Source organism: Typopeltis vanoorti, chromosome 6 (genome assembly GCF_054136105.1).
Source record: "Typopeltis vanoorti isolate ZY-2024b chromosome 6, IOZ_Tvanoo_1.0, whole genome shotgun sequence".
NCBI lineage: Eukaryota > Metazoa > Arthropoda > Arachnida > Uropygi > Thelyphonidae > Typopeltis > Typopeltis vanoorti.
In genome coordinates, this window is record NC_143554.1 from 131,095,345 (window position 1) to 131,111,946 (window position 16,602).

General features: G+C 36.3%; 1 protein-coding gene across 1 annotated transcript in view; it reads left to right on the forward strand.

The window, feature by feature from the left end:
- Window positions 1-16,602, forward strand: part of LOC150105949 (uncharacterized) — a 140,557-nt gene that overhangs the window by 103,935 nt on the left and 20,020 nt on the right. The window contains exons 7-8 of the mRNA XM_090393711.1: window positions 1,172-1,437; window positions 10,587-10,961. Coding sequence (XP_090249837.1) covers window positions 1,172-1,437; window positions 10,587-10,961 — 641 coding nt within the window. The remainder of the gene's footprint in view (window positions 1-1,171; window positions 1,438-10,586; window positions 10,962-16,602) is intronic.

Here is a 16,602-nt window from a genome sequence, read left to right on the forward strand (position 1 = left end):
CTGCCACTTGTACATTATTATTCCGCCACCAACCCTCCTTCTGCTCTCTAATCTTTCCAGATGTCTCACCAAGCACCTCGATTGCACAGCTCAGGATTACTTTTGAATTATGTTTCCACCAATCTTGTACGCTTTCCAGTCCATCCGAAATCCTCTCTAACACTCTCTCCCTCACACTCTCTTCTTTTGAGCAAAACCACTTAATTGTCTTCATCCCTTGGCTTCCAGAGGTTCTTATCTTTGATCTTATTTTAAAGTCTGCGCACAGCAGTCGGTGTTGCTATGCCACTTGATCTGTTGGAATTACTTTGCAGTTTATCACAACCTTAAGATATTTTCTTCTAGTCAAAATGTAGTCAATTTGTGAACTGTTGTTACCACTCCTAAATGGCTATTGCTCATATTATTTCCTGGCTATCACTGATTTTTTTTTCCCCCACACATATCATAGACTGATAAACACACTAGTATATAAGTAATTAACATATATTCTTCAGCACTGGTAATTATTCAGGGTAAAAATTAGTCATGAAATTAGCAAAGCTTATAAATTGACCATGTCCAAGATTGAACATTCAACTGTGGTGTGTGTTATATACAGACAAATTGGCCAGAGAATGCACAATTAACAGAAATACTATTAGTTGGTAAATGGCATGATATGGATGGTGGATTAAGTATTGTATACAGTGGTTGTGTGGTGTGGAAGATCCTTCTGCAGTCAGTCCTTGGACTCCATGGAGATGGTACATAATAATATTAGGCAATTGTAGTACTCCACTCAGGTTGACACCCACCTAGTGAGATTTTTGTCTGGCAGGTGAGCCAGCACAAATTTTTCTTCAAGCACTGAATATAATCATATAGCTGTCTTCCAAGAGAAATGTTGCTTTCTAACCATAACCATATAGATGTCTCCTAAAAATCAATCCTTATCACAGTATTAAATTCTCAGAGGACTGTGCACTTTTTTACATAATTGTAATGGATTATAATCTAATTTTTCCTGCCACTTTAACATTCCATCATCTCCATATAGCACATGCCAGATTATGGTTACATTTGTTATTTTTCTTGAATATAGAACACTGTGTTTGATTTTGTATCGTATTCATTATAAAATGACATTGCAGTTAATGACAATTTTTATTTTTTTCTTTAATTTCATTAGAAGGATCTGAGTCATCAGTGTCTCCTTTACAACGTCATCATTATAGTGACATTAACTTTCTTCAGTCAACAATATACACAATAGTTAGTTGTGCTATTGCATTCATCTTTATCACTACCATAATGGTAGTCGCAATATGTCGCATACATCTTCGTCGCTCAGTCATGTCTCTTCATGCTACTAGACATCCAAGATCAACAGACAGAAGATGGTTATGGCCATGGCCTTGGTATCAATCTCATATGGAAAACAGGCGACAAAGAACAGTAAGTGATAAATTAACATGTTTAGATTTGCTAGGAAAGCAAGGTAATCAGAAGTTTTTTTTTGTTTTTTTTTGGTTTATATACATTTGTCATTTGTAAAGTTGCTACAAATGTTCATTTTTTATTTTTAACCTTGTCTATGTACAGGTTTGTATTTCATGACCTTTTTTTTTTTTTTCTTTCTCCCCTTTTTTTCTCATGCATAGGCTGTAATCTTACAAGTAGCTCTATGTATTTCCTGTTTAATGGGCACCCTTATTTTGAGGGGAGGATTATAATTATTATTATTTAATTTTATTTATTTTCTTTTTTTTTTTTCTTTTTTTTTTTTTTTGTACAAATGGAACATAAGAGACATAAGGCAAAAATAGAACATCAGGAAGAAATTGGATGGTCAGTGAGAGAGAGGAGTCACTAGTTAACTGGATCATCCTCTTGTAAATATCAGGCATTTTTAGAGAGGTTTTTGGTACACTACCCCATATGTGAGAACAGCATTCTAGAGTAGTGCAGATTTGGGATTTATGCAATGTTAGGAGATGTTAGAGGTAACATCTTTAGTGGAAAAGGACACCTAATGTTTGGAGGAAGAACAGGCTATAGATGTAATGTGCTTATGATCAGCAGAGGCTAGAGATGTAAGCCAGTCTAAAACGAATATCTGATCTCATGGGATATCTCAGCATTAACAGTGATGAGAGGAGGTAAGTATGGATGTTCTTGCATGAAATAAGTTAGGATTGTGTTTTGATACATTTGAAGTCAAAATTATTCTCACTCCATTGAAATATGTGGCAAGAAGGTCATTATTTAAGGCACTAATTATGGAAGATCTTGTAGCTTGGAGTACACGAGTACTGCAGTTTGTAAAATGAAAAAAAAAGAATGGAAAGTACTGTCACCAAGGAAAACTGTGAATAGGGTTTGGTGTTTGTTACAGACGGCTGTTTTTGAATAGGAGAAAGAGTATAGATGAAACTAGAAAGTTCTGGGGAACTCCAGCAATGGAAGAAAGAAAGAAAGACATCCACATAGTAAAGAACCAAACAGGATATTGGCAATCTGCAAAAGGCGGACCATAAGATGGTAATTTGGCAAGTAGGCCTTTGTGGCAAACTCTATACCTGGAAATGTCTAGAGTGACTACATGGAAAGGTTTGGTCTCACCAAACCTTACCAACGTGTTTATAAATGGGTGATATCGGCAAGAAGATACACTGTGAATTGAGAGCAGCATAATCCATGTTAGGCTTCCAGGATCAGATCTCCACTTTAAGATAAATAAGAAAATCATGGGAATAAAACAAATATCCATATTTACATTTAGTAGATCTGGAAAAGACATATGACAAGGTTCCAAGGTGCATATTCCATTCCACATTGGTTGATACTGCTATACACCTCAGTCTTAATCTCTATGTATCTAGATTTGTGCATTTGAGACAGCTGAATAACTGCTGTCTCAAATTGAGAGAGAGAGAGACAGCTGTCTCTCTCTCTCTCCCTCTCTCTTTCTCTGCTTTCTCTTAAATGTAGTAGCCATTATTATCGTATATTAGCTGGGAAAGAGCCTGGATTCAGATTCCTGATTGTCAATTAAACCTAATAGTTCTTCCTGTCCTCTCCTTTATGAGAGGAAAAACACACTTGATTAGATTCTGTTCTTTTAGTGTTACACAGTGATCAGCATTCATTTTAGAAATTATGGACTTTACAACCATGTTATAAATAACTATTTTAATTTCCCGATGTTTCAACCTTCATATGAAGGTCATCATCTGGAGTATATATAAATATACAAGGACAAGCTGAGTTACATTTCACACAGTAAGCTAAAGAAACAATGATTTGATCACTGTTTATTCTACTGGCATGACCTCTAGTGAAAAGAAAGAAAAAAAATTACAGATAAAATTACATTTTTTTTTTCACTAGAGGTCATGCCAGTACAATAACCAGTGATCAAATCATTGTTTCTTTAGCTTACTGTGTGAAATGTAACTCAGCTTGTCCTTGTATATTTGTATATACTCCAGATGATGACCTTAATATGAAGGTCTAAACGTTCGGAAATTAAAATAGTTATTTATAAGATGGTTGTAAAGTCCATAATTTCTAAAATGAACACTTGAATAGATCTTTTTTATAGCAATGCATCTGTTCTAATATATAAATAGCAGTTTTTTTTTTTTTTTTTTTTCACTAAACAGTAAACCTGTCTTTAAACACACACCCTTGATCAGAGGCATACAAAACCTGGAATTTTCAGGATTCTGCATATTTTTTCAGGAGAAAGGAGAAAACAATCGCAGATTAACCAAAGGGGGGGGGGACCTATTTATGCAGAATTGTAGCTTTTAACAGTCAGATAATTTATTATTTCTTAGATATTCTAAATAATTAATTTCTAATTAAAACTAGGAAACATAACAAATTCTCATATTAATAGTTATTTTGACATAGATTTTCATTTCTTGAAAGTCCAGCTGTGTCTTCTGACGTATCACATTCAGCAGAAACACTAAAGCTTCAATACTAGGGATTTTGCTGGATGATCAAAATCTTATTGAAAGCCATCATAAGGTTGTTCAAGTTCTTCAAAAGCTTGATTCATAGTTGGTGCTTTATGAGATTCATTGTGCTGATTCAGCCAGATAGGCATATGGTGAGGTTGTCTGTAAAGATAGAAAAATCAGAACTCCATGGTGGACACAGAGAGGCAGTGAAAGAAAAGAAGAAAGCATATCAAAAGTTCCTGGCAAATTAGTCAGCTTGTGTGCTCACAAGCTGACTAATTTAGAATAATTTAGAATAATTTAGAATAATTTGTAAGAAATTTAGAATTTCTTACAAATGTAAGAAAACTAAACACTGTGTAAAACTAGCTAAACAAAAGTCATAGGAGAACTTTTGTAAGAATATAGAAAATAAATATCAAGAAGGTGGCAAGATATTCTGGAAGTTGTTGAAGAAGCTCAGAAATGGAGGAAAGAGTGCTGTAAAAGGAATTAAAGATAATAAAGGTGACATGAAAACAGGAGAAAACGATATCCTTGAAGTATAGAGTAATTACTTTCAAAAACTGCTAAATGAAACAAGCAGTGATGACAGCACAGTGTCATCAAAAAACACTCAACAGGCATATAGTCAGGAATACATCTCCATACTTGAAGTAGAAAAAGCCATCAAAAGCCTGAAATGTGGAAACGCATCAGGAGTAGATGATATTTGACCAGAAATTATCAAGTACAGTAGCTGCACTGTACAATTCAGAAGGCCAAGGCCTGGACAGAGGGATGAATTCCAGATGATTGGAGTAGAGCTCTCATAGTACCCATATATAAAAAGGGAAAAAAACTGAATACGTGAATTACAGAGGTATTTCTCTACTTAGTGTTCATGAGATATATGTAAGTATACTTGAGAAACAGTTGAGAAGGATTGTGGAAGAGAAGCTTGATGATGAACAAGCTGGATTCAGGCCAAATAGAGGCTGTCAGGATCAGATTTTCACTTTACGACAGATTATTATATTCCCATGATTTCTCAACTATCTGTCGTAAAGTGAAAATCTGATCCTGACAGCCTCTATTTGGCCTAAATCCAGCTTGTTCTTCACCAAGCTTCTCTTCCACAATCCTTCTTAACTGTTTCTCAAGTATACTTACATATATCTCACCAGGAACACTCAGTAGAGAAATACCTCTGTAATTCACATATTCAGTTTTTTTTTCCTTTTTATATATGGGTACTATGAGAGCGCTACTCCAATCATCTGGAATTCATCCCTCTGTCCAGGCCTTCTGAACCGTACAGTGCAGCCACTGTAAGACTTTTATACCTCCATACTTGAGCATTCCTGGTCGAATATCATCTACTCCTGTTGCCTTTCCACATTTCAGGCTTTTCATGGCTTTTTCTACTTCAAGTATGGATATATATTCCTGACTGCATGCCTGGTCATGTTTTTTACCACTGTCCTGTCATCACTGCTTGTTTCGTTTAGCAATTTTTCAAAGTAATTACTCCATACCACAAGGATATCTTTTTCTTTTGTTTTCATGTCACCTTTATCATCTCTAATTCCTTTTACAGCACTCTTCAACAACCTTGAATAACTTGCCACTTTCTTGGTATTTATTTTCATGTAAATATCAACTACTAGTGCATATGAACATGTTTGTGACATTTGCCTCTTTGACATCCATTGCAGTATGCAATGAAATAATGTTAACTAGACTCGGCATTCACAGCAAATGTAACGAATAGTAACAGGCAGTGACAGGTTACCGGTAAACGCCGAGAGCAGCTGAGGGCAAGTGCGCAAAAGCCGTAACATTCAAGCTGAAACCTACTAATTAGAAATAAGGACACCTTAAACCCTCCTTCCCCTGACCCGTCAGTAGTCCATGCCTCGCGTGGTTAGTTTAGTCACTTGTTTATTACCGTTAGTGTTCATTGTTTATTTACCCTTAAAATGGATTCGAAACGCAAAACCGAATGCGCTGTTAATAAATCTAAAAAACAAAGTCTACAATTACTTTAGAAGAAAAGTTGAAAATAATTCGTATGTATGAAGATGGGAAAATTATATCAACAGTAGCTCGGGATATAAATCGACCTATTTTGACAATGAATACGATAGTGAAGGATAAAGTTCGCATTGTTGAAAGCATGAAAGGTACGGTAACGTCGAAGGGCACGATCATAACCAAGAGGCTGGGCCTGATTTCAGAGATGGAGAAATTGTTGTTGTCTCACTGGATCGAGGATCTGACACAGAAGCGAATACCGTTGAGTTTTCTGATTATCCAGGAGAAGGCTAGGTCTTTACATAAAGATTTACAAGAAAGGGCCGGCATCACGGACACGGAGAGTGCATTTAAAGCTAGTGCTAGATGGTTCGAACGATTCAAGAAGCACAAATCTACACAGCATCAAAGTCACAGGTGAGGCAGCAAGTGCAGATACAGACATGGCAAGTAAATTTCCCAAACTTCTGACAGAAATAATTGAGGAGGGGAATATTTGCCTGAGCAAATATTAAATGTTGACGAAACGGCTCTGTTTTGGAAGAGGATGCCAACATAGACATTTATTGCAAAAGAGAAAAAAATCTATGCCTAGATTCAAGGTCGCAAAAGATCGGATCACTGTTATGATTGGTGGCAACACTTCAGGTGACTTGAAACTTAAACCGCTTACAGTGTACTATTACAGTGTATATAAAGAGACCGCAGTCCTTTAAGAACATTGACCCGAGTAGGCTGCCCGTAATCTGGAAATCCAGTACCAAGGCTTGGGTTACACGTGTGCTGTTCGTAGACTGGTTCAATAACCACTTCATTCCCCAGGTGAAGGAATATTGTGCCAAGAAACAAATCCCATTTAAAGTACTTCTCCTCCTGGACAATGCTCCCAGCCACCCGGAAGAGTTGGATGACTTTCATTCTGACGTAAAAGTTGTTTACCTGCCTCCTAGAACCACCACACTGTTGCAACTTATGAATCAAGGTGCTATTGTGACTCTCAAAGCCTACTATCTGCGGCGTATGTTTTCCCAAGCAATCAAGGCCATTGATAGTGGTGAGGGCATTACTCTATGTGATTTTTGGAAGAATTATAATATCCTTGATGCTGTCAAAAACATCAGGAGTGGCATGGGATGAAGTCAAGCAAACAACAATGAATGATGTGTGAAAGAAACTCTGCCCAGAAATGGTGCAAAATTGTTTAAAGGAAGGAGAGCAGACAATGACTGATACGGTTGTTGAGTTGACACAAGAATTACAGCAAGCGACGGAGATGTGTTTGCAACTGGCAGAGCAATTAGAGCTGGAAATGGATACCATTGATATTAATGAGCTTCTTTTGAGTCACGATGAAGAGCTTACTAATGATGACCTTATTCAGTTGGAGGCATTCCAAAATTCCAAAGAAAATACTATGCCAATTGAACCGCCAACTCCAGACGTTAAGAAATTTACAACAAAGGGACTAGCCGATGTTTTTAACCTGATAGACATGACGCTAGCAAAATTAGAATTGATGGATCCAAACACCGAGCGGTTCGAGAAAGTTAGCTGCCGTATCCATTCCGATATGTCTAGCTACAAGACCATCTATGATGACAAAAAGCATGTGACCACACAATCTACTCTAGACATGTTTGTGAGATGCCGCTCACAACAAATTCAAGATGACAACTCAGACGGCCCCGACTATGCTCATCCTTCAATATCGAGAGGGGTAGAAGTTGCCAGAGAACAGCATTTCTCTTCACAACCATCCACCACCAGCGCCAACTCTCCCACTACAGAGTTAAATTAGCTGTCACAAGTTTTTTATTTGAAAAGTGTTATTTCAGTTTCTTTTTATATATTTTTCATACTTTTATAGTTTATATCTGAGTAAATACTATTGCATGATGTTTCATTTATAAAATAATACTGTGTAAATAATATACTGTACATATCTGTATATATACATACATATAATAATAATAAATATTGCAGTTTCTTACGAAGTTACACTTAAACAATTTACAAATTCGACTTACGTAAAGGTTTACGGAACACGTTACTTACGTAATTCAGGGGGTTACTGTACAAGGAAAACATTTAAAACATCAAAATATGCATTGTAGGTGTGATGTATTTTTGTATTCTGAATAGTGAACTTGTAGAACCAAGAAAACATTTCAGCTATTTAGGCACAGTTTTTAGTGAAGATGGTAAATTACTGGCCTGGTTGGCCGAGTGGTTAGTGTATCTGCTCTCCAACCAAATGGCTGCAATTTCTAATCTCGTCATGGGGATGGATGTTTGGGATTGTCTGTAAAAATACTAGTAGTGGTGGGTGGTAGATGGCATTGGTGTAGATGATGATAGTAGTTGTAGTTCATTGTAGTTGATGGATTGTGAGTGATGGAGACAAAGTTGTAGAGTAGGTGCCCTCCTTCAATGAGTCATCGGGCTCCCTGGAGGTGTCGTAATAATAAATTAAATATGGAAATTGACAACAGAATTAGTAAAACTGCTCTGGTGGAAAGTCAGATGAATAAATTTATATGGAATAAGAAAGAAATTAATCAAAATTCTAAATTAGCTGTATATAAGAGGTGTTCCAGCCAGTTTTGACTTATGGATCTTGAAAGCTGGGTTAGAAATAAAACACTTGATCTAAGAATGGAAACCTCTGAAATGAGAGTTCTGAGCTGCATCAAAGTGCCTTAAAAGACAGAAATATAAGATCTGATAATATTAGAATCTTGACAGATACCAGATTAATTTGGAGGAAAATTGTTGATTTGAAGGTATTAATGGTGTAACTTTTTTCATGTAGTACTATCCTGTATTAATTATCCTGTACACACCCCCTGAGGCCACATATCAGGAATTTTATGATGAGTTTTAAGCTAGACAGGCAGTGGATGCTGACCAGCAGTTTCTTATGCACTTTATTGGATTAAAGGATAATGGCCAGTTTTGGAGAACTGTACCCATGAAAATATCTGTAGAATAAAGTAGAAACAGAATGTCTGTTAGAAAGTGATTGGAGCATGTCTGTAAGAGAGGAGATTGCCTTCTTGGGATAGCATCAAGCATTTTTACATTTGTTGAATTATCCCAAATGAGGTTATTCCAAGGTTGAGTGGATTACAGATTAATATAATAATTGTACATGTAAGAAATGATGGTGCTGTGAACGGAAAAAGATTTTTAGAGATTAAATAAGCTATAGATGCAATGTATTTTTGTAAGGAAAGGCTGAAAGTGTAAAACTCAGTTATTCCCCCCCCCCCCAAAAAAAAAAAAAATTTTTTTTTTAATTTAATAAAAAATAGAGAGAGGAAAAAAAAATTAATATTTCCTGGAGATTGGTAAAAAAGTGAACTCTTTATGAATGCCATTGTGGAATCTTATTGAATATCCTGAAGCAAATGAGAAATGGAGTGTATTATCAACAAGACTATGAATAGCATGTGTGGTTAGTGAGCAAGTCATATGTATAAGATGATGAGTGAATGAAAGTACAAAACCCTTGGATACTCTGTATTGGTAAAGAAATCTAAGTAGAGGATACCCCACAATAACAGTGAACAATCAGAGAGAAAAACTGGCCACCCAACCGCAGAGATTAGAAGGCAGACTATATCATTTGGATTATAGGCTTTTCTGCTAGACCAAGTTAGAAGCCCTAAATATCAAGAACTATTATGACTTTCTACTAATCTTTCTGGCTTATGTCCAGAGATGGTGGTTGATGATTAGATTGACACTGGGAGAATTGCTGGTCACTAATTAATTGGTGGGATTGAGGTGACAAAGACGTTGACTCTTGATCACTTTTTCTCTGATTTTTGATACAACTGCAGTGAAGGATGAGACAATAGTTAAATGGCTGACTTATCACTGTGTTTTTCTTGGAGAGGGGCTGAATATTAGGTGTTAATTTTGGAACACAGTTGAGGGCAGGAATATCACCAGCATCAGAAGACTTGTTGGTTCCAAGCTGTTCAGGATTGTTCCTCCGATTTCTAGAGAAGGTCTGGAGTGAACCATGATGTGAAATAATATGAAAGTTTGCAAGTTAGTAGTCATATGATATGAAAGGTGTTGGCAGCAACAATGAAACATTACAGTTTGAAAGGAAAGGTCTCTCGGTGACAGTTAATAGAGCATCACTTTGCTATCAGATTGTATGATTTTCATTGCCTTATTGGAGGACTGAAGTGGCAAGAAAACACCATTTGTTTCAGAGAAGTGATCCTAATTTATTTGCCCACTGATTCACCCATAGCATCATAAGTTTCCAAAACTTTTATTGGGGAAAATTGTATTTAAAAAAAAAAGTTTTGGTTTTTGAAATTTTTTTCAGTATCTCTCCATTATACTTCAGTTAGACGATGATTGATGTATATAATGTTCAGTAATTTCTTTTTTCTAATGTTTTGCGATGTTTATTAGTATTATTTTGATTGGTGGTATGCCGCACAATAAAATCTTTATTGTTGCATTCTGTAACTGAATTTCTAAATATTTGTAAAGTCATGAACATATTTGATCACTATTTTATATTGAGTGCAAGTTGCTGCTTACTATGAATATGGTAACATTAATTTTATCATTTAATGTTTGTTCCTTCAGAATACATCTTCTTGGACTGATGATTCTGAAATCACACAGCTAAGAAATGAAGAAAGAGTGATTGATGCCTACCAGAGACTTCCACTTTCATCATATCCTTCTGCATTCTCTTCGCATGGTGGTTTCATCGTGGCTTATAGTAATAGTGATGGGGTTCGGCGAGTGGAATGCCTTCCCAAACCACCACCTTATTCTGAAAACACTCCTTCAACAGCAAATGGACCACCACCACCATACAGAAGCGTTGATGACCTGTCAACAGCAAACCAAGACTCCACTGCATCTTTACAAAATGAATCGGAAGGAAATCCAACATCTCTACATCCTTCTTACTCAGTATATCCAGAAAAAGAAAACTCAGACTCAGATGGAAGGGTTTGTTATTTTTTAAATAATTATTCAAAAATGTTTATTTTAGCTATAAATGTTTTTATAATGTCAGGTGGTTATTATTTATTTTCACTTAAAACTTAAAATGAAAAAAGCGATATATTCATATTTTAGTTAGTGTGTGATGAAAATAGGCATTTTATGCCGTATATAGACATTTCATTATAGACAATTGTATTCTTATTGGCTTAAACCAAAATTTCAAATGATGGTACAACATGACAGAATTTCATGCCAGCTCGGGTATCGCCCGGTTAAACAAGGCCCCCGTTGTTTTTGCCAGGGAACCAGGGCGAACAGTGAAAAGTCAGCTACTGGATCAAATCCTAAAACTTACCCCAACTCAACATCACCAGAGTTAAAGATCGGCACTATCAACATAAGAAGCCTGAATAGCAAAGAAATGGAGCTAGCTGAGGAATTGGATAATTACCAGATCAATATAATAGGGGTGACTGAAACAAAAAAGACAAAAACTGGTGAGATCTTTCTGAGCAATAAATACAAAATGTTGTATTCAGGCAATGACAATCAAGGAAAAGAAGGAGTGGCCATAGTATTCAACACTAAATATGAGGCTAATCTTCTTGAATGGCAGGCAGTCTCAAGTAGAGTGATGTGGTTAAATATGAGAATGGGGAACTAGACAATGAAACTTATTTGTGCCTCTGGTCCCACAGAAGGTTCTACTAAGGTAGAAGTGGAGGAATTTTTTGAGGGTCTAGAGAAAGCTACTAACTCAATGAAAAAGGAAAAGTTGGTCCTTGTTGGGGACCTAAATAGCAGAGTAGGAAGTGATTTTCAGACATGCAAAAATATTTTGCAAAAATTTGGAGAAAAGAGCAAAGCTAATAATAATGGCAAATACCTGTTGGATTTCTGCTCAGGAAATGGACTGGTTATTAATAACACCATGTTCCAACAAAAATGTGCACAAATTCACATGGAGAGAAGAGGCTAGGAATAAGAAAAGTCTCATTGACTATGTTATTGTTCATAGTGATGTTTTCTCCTTGTGCAGGACACCAGAGTGTACAGAGGATTTGAAATTGGAAGCGATCACTATTTAGTCTTCAGCAGGATAAAATTGTATTTCATATTGAAAAGAATAACATGTAAGAAAGTTTTAAAGCAAATAAAAGTTGAGCAGCTCTCAGATGTGAACTGTAGACTAAAATACACAAAGATTATTGGAAAAAAAAATGAAAGAGTTTGAGAACAAGAACCAAACATTAGAGATTCAGTGGCAAACTCTGAAGAAAACCCTGGTTAATTCAGCCAGAGAGGCATGTGGTGAGGTTGTCTGCAAGGATAGAAAAATCAGAACTCCATGGTGGGCATAGGAAGTAAAACAGGCAGTGAAGGAAAAGAAGAAAGCATATCAAAAGTTCCTGACAAATAAGTCAGCTTGTGCTCTTAGAGAATATAGAGACAAATGTAAGAAAGCAAAACAATGTGTAAAACTAGCTAAATAAAAGTCATGGGAGGACTTTGGCAAGAACATAGAAAATAAATATTAAGAAGGTGGCAAAATATTCTGGAGGTTGTTGAAGAAGCTCAGAGATGGAGGAAAGAGTGCTGTAAAAGAAATTAGAGATGATAAAGGTGACATGAAACCTGGAGAAAAAGATATCCTTGAAGTATGGAGTAATTACTTCGTAAAATTGCTTAATGAAACAAGCAGTGATAGCACAGCGGTAAAAAAACACTCAACAGGCATATAGTCAGGAATACATATCCATACTTGAAGTAGAAAAAGCCATGAAAGGCTTGAAATGTGGAAGGGCAGGCAGGAGTAGATGGTATTCAACCAGAAATGGTTATGTATGGTGGTATATGGGTCTTGCAGTGGCTGCACAGCATAGTTCAGAAGGCGTGGACAGAGGGACGAATTCCAGATGATTGGAGTAGAGCTCTCATAGTACCCATATATAAAAAGGGAAATAAAACTGAATGTGAGAATTACAGAAGTGTTTCATTACTGAGTGTTCCTAGTAAGATTTATGCTAGTATACTTGACAAACAGCTGAGAAGAATTGTGGAAGAAAAGCTTGGTGAAGAACAAGCTGGATTCAGGCCAAATAGAGGCTGTCAGGATCAGATCTTCACTTTACGACAAATAGTCGAGAAATCATGGGAATATAACAAAGATCTGTATTTAAGTTTTGTCGATCTGGAAAAGGCATATGACAAAGTGCCAAGAGAGAAGCTATTCAGTATGCTACAGTTATATGGTGTTAATGGGGCATTATATCAAGCAATACGTAGTCATTATTTGAGTTGTAAATCAGCAGTTAGGATTGAAGGAAGTACAGGATGATGGTTTAATGTTAAATCTGTTGTCAGACAAGGATGCACATTATCCCCTCTGTTTATTATCTATATGGATCATATTATGAAGGAAAGTGGTATTAAACATGATATCAAAATTGGAGATGTTAATGTCAGCTCTTTGCTTGATGCAGACGATGTTATACTTCTAAATAAATCTTCTGCAAGATGCCCTGACTAAATTGAATATCTGTTGTAATAGATATGGTATGAAGGTCAGCAATAAAAAGACAGACAATGAAAATAGGCAGAATCATTGAAAATGTCAACTGCGTTGTGAATGGAGAACCTGTGGAACAAGTTCTCCATTCAAGGAAATAGACAGCAGAATCAACAAAGCTGGTATGGTAGGAAGTCAATTGAATAAATTCATATGGAATAAGAGAGAAATTAGTCAGAACACTGAATTAGCTGTATACAAGACAGTGTTCAAACCAGTTTTAACTTATGATTTGAGAGCTGGGTTAGAAGTAAAACACTTGACCAGAGACCGCAGATATGAGAGTCCTGAGAAAGATTAGAGTCGTGAACAGATGGCATCAATTGCCATATCATATTAAAAACGAGGAAATTAGGAAAGAATTTGACATTGTCAGAATCCAAGAATGCATTAGCAGACTGAGCTAATCTCAGGTAGTATGGTCACTTGAACAGAATGGGCGAGGAACGATTAGCAAAACAAGTGTTCTCTGTCAGATTGTCAGGAAAATGGCCCAGAGGAAAACCAAGATATAGGTGAATTGATACTGTACAAAGTGCCTTAGATGACAAATATAAGATCTGATAATGTTGGGGTCTTGACAAGTAACAAACTGATTTAGAGGAAAATTGTAGATAGGAAGTTAGTAATGATGTAAATTTTTTATGTAGTACTATCATATCCTGTACACCCCTTGAGGGTACATGGCAGGAATTTGATATGATGTTGATTTGCTTGTTGTCTTACACTGATGATGTACTGTTAGTTTCTGTACAAAATATCTGTACTTTTATTTCATTAAGGTTAATTACTGTGGTTATCGTGTAATTTATTATTTATAGTTCTTCCACAGGTACCTTAAAAGATTAAATTCCTCTGTAATTCTCACATTCAGCTTTATTTTCTTTTTTATAGATGAGTATTGTGAGTGCTCTATTCCAATCATCTGGAATTCGACCCTCTAACCAGTTCTGAATTATGCAATGTAGCCACTGTAAAACTTTTATACCTCTGTATATTAGCATTTCTGGTCAAATACCATCTACTCCAGTTTTGTAATAGATTTTTGAACTTCAAGTACAGATGTATATTTTAGATAGCATTCCTGTTGAGTGTTTTCTACCACCTTGCTGTTATTTAGCAATCTTTCAAAGTATTTATTCCATACATCAAGAATATCTTTATCTTCAGGTTTCATATCACCTTGATCATCTCTGATTCATTTTGTAGTGCCTTTTCCCTTCATTTCTAACTTTTTTTTCAATAACCTCCAGAATATTTTACCACCTTCCAGATATTTATTTTTAATATTCTTACCAGGGGTGCTTAAAGGTCAAAGCTGTATAACTGAGAGGAGACCTCCACATATCCTTTAAAGGAATGCGGAGAACCGACCATTGCTTCTGACCTAATGTCCATTCCTCACCTTCTCGTGGTGCACCCTGTTGGGTATCTACTTGGATACTGAACGAACGAGGATGGGCTGGCAATTTGGGATTTAGCCATTCAAATTGTATTCTTATTGGTTAAACCAAAATAAAAAATGATGGTACAACATGACAAAATTTCATGCCGGCTGGGGTGTCGCCTGGTTAAACAAGGCCCCCGTTGTTTTTGCCTGGGAACCAGGGCGAACAGCGAAAAGTCAGCTACTGGAACAAATCTGAAAACAAACCCCAACTCAACATCACCAGAGTTAAAGATCGGTACTATCAACGTAAGAAGCTTGAATGGCAAAGAATTGGAGCTAGCTGAGGAATTAGATAAGTACCAGATCGACATAATAGGGGTGACTGAAACAAAAAAGACCAAAACTGGTGAGATCTTTCTGAGCAATAAATACAAAATGCTATATTCAGGCAATGACAATCAAGGAAAAGAAGGAGTAGCCATAGTATTCAACACAATATACAAGGCTAATCTTCTTGAATGGCAGTCAATCTCAAGTAGAGTATTGTGGGAAAATATAAGAATGGGGAACTGGTCAAGAGACTTATTTGTGCCTATGGTCCTACAGAAAGTTCTACTAAGGTAGAAGTGGAGGAATTTTTTGAGGCTTTTAGAAAAAGCAACTGACACAATGAAAAAGAAAAAGTTGGTCCTTCTTGGGGATCTAAATAGCAGAGTAGGAAATGACTGTCAGACATACAAAAATATTTTGGGAAAATTTGGAGAAAAGAGCAAAGCTAATAATAATGGCAAATATCTGTTGGATTTCTGCTCAGGACATGGACTGGTTATTACTAACACCATGTTCCAACATAAAAATGTGCACAAATTCACATGGAGAGAAGAGGCTAGGAATAAGAAAAGTCTCATTGACTACGTTATTGTTGATAGTGATGTTTTCTCCCTGGTTCAGGACACCAGAGTGTACAGAGGATTTGAAATTGAAAGTGATCACTATTTAAAAAAGTTGAGCAGCTCTCAGATGTGAACCGTAGACTAAAATACACGAAGATTATTGAAGAAAAAAATGAAAGAGTTTGAGAACAGGAATCAAACCGTGGAGATGATTCAGTGGCAAACTCTGAAGAAAACATTGTTTGATTCTGCCAGGGAGGCATGTGGTGAGGTTGTGTGTAAGGATAAAAAAATCGGAACTCCCTGGTGGACACAAGTTAAAGAGGCAGTGAAGGAAAAGAAGAAAGCATATCAAAAGTTCCTGTCAAATAAGTCAGCTTGTGCTCTTAGAAAATATAGAGACAAATGTAAGAAAGCTAAACAGTGTATAAAACTAGCTAAACAAAAGTCATGGGAGGACTTTGGCAAGAATATAGAAAATAAATATCAAGAAAGTGGCAAAATATTCTGGAGGTTGTTGAAGAAGCTTAGGAATGGAGGAAAGAGTGCTGTGAAAGGAGTTAGAGATGATAAAGGTGACATGAAAACGGGAGAAAAAGATATCCTTGAAGTATGGGGTAAATACTTTGAAAAACTGCTAAATGAAACAAGCAGTGATGACAGCACAGTGGTAAAAAACACTGACCAGGCCTGCAGTCAGGAATACATATTCGTACTTGAATTAGAAAAAGCCTTCAAAGGCTTAAAATGTGGAAAGGCAGCAGGAGTAGATGATATTCGACCAGAAATGCT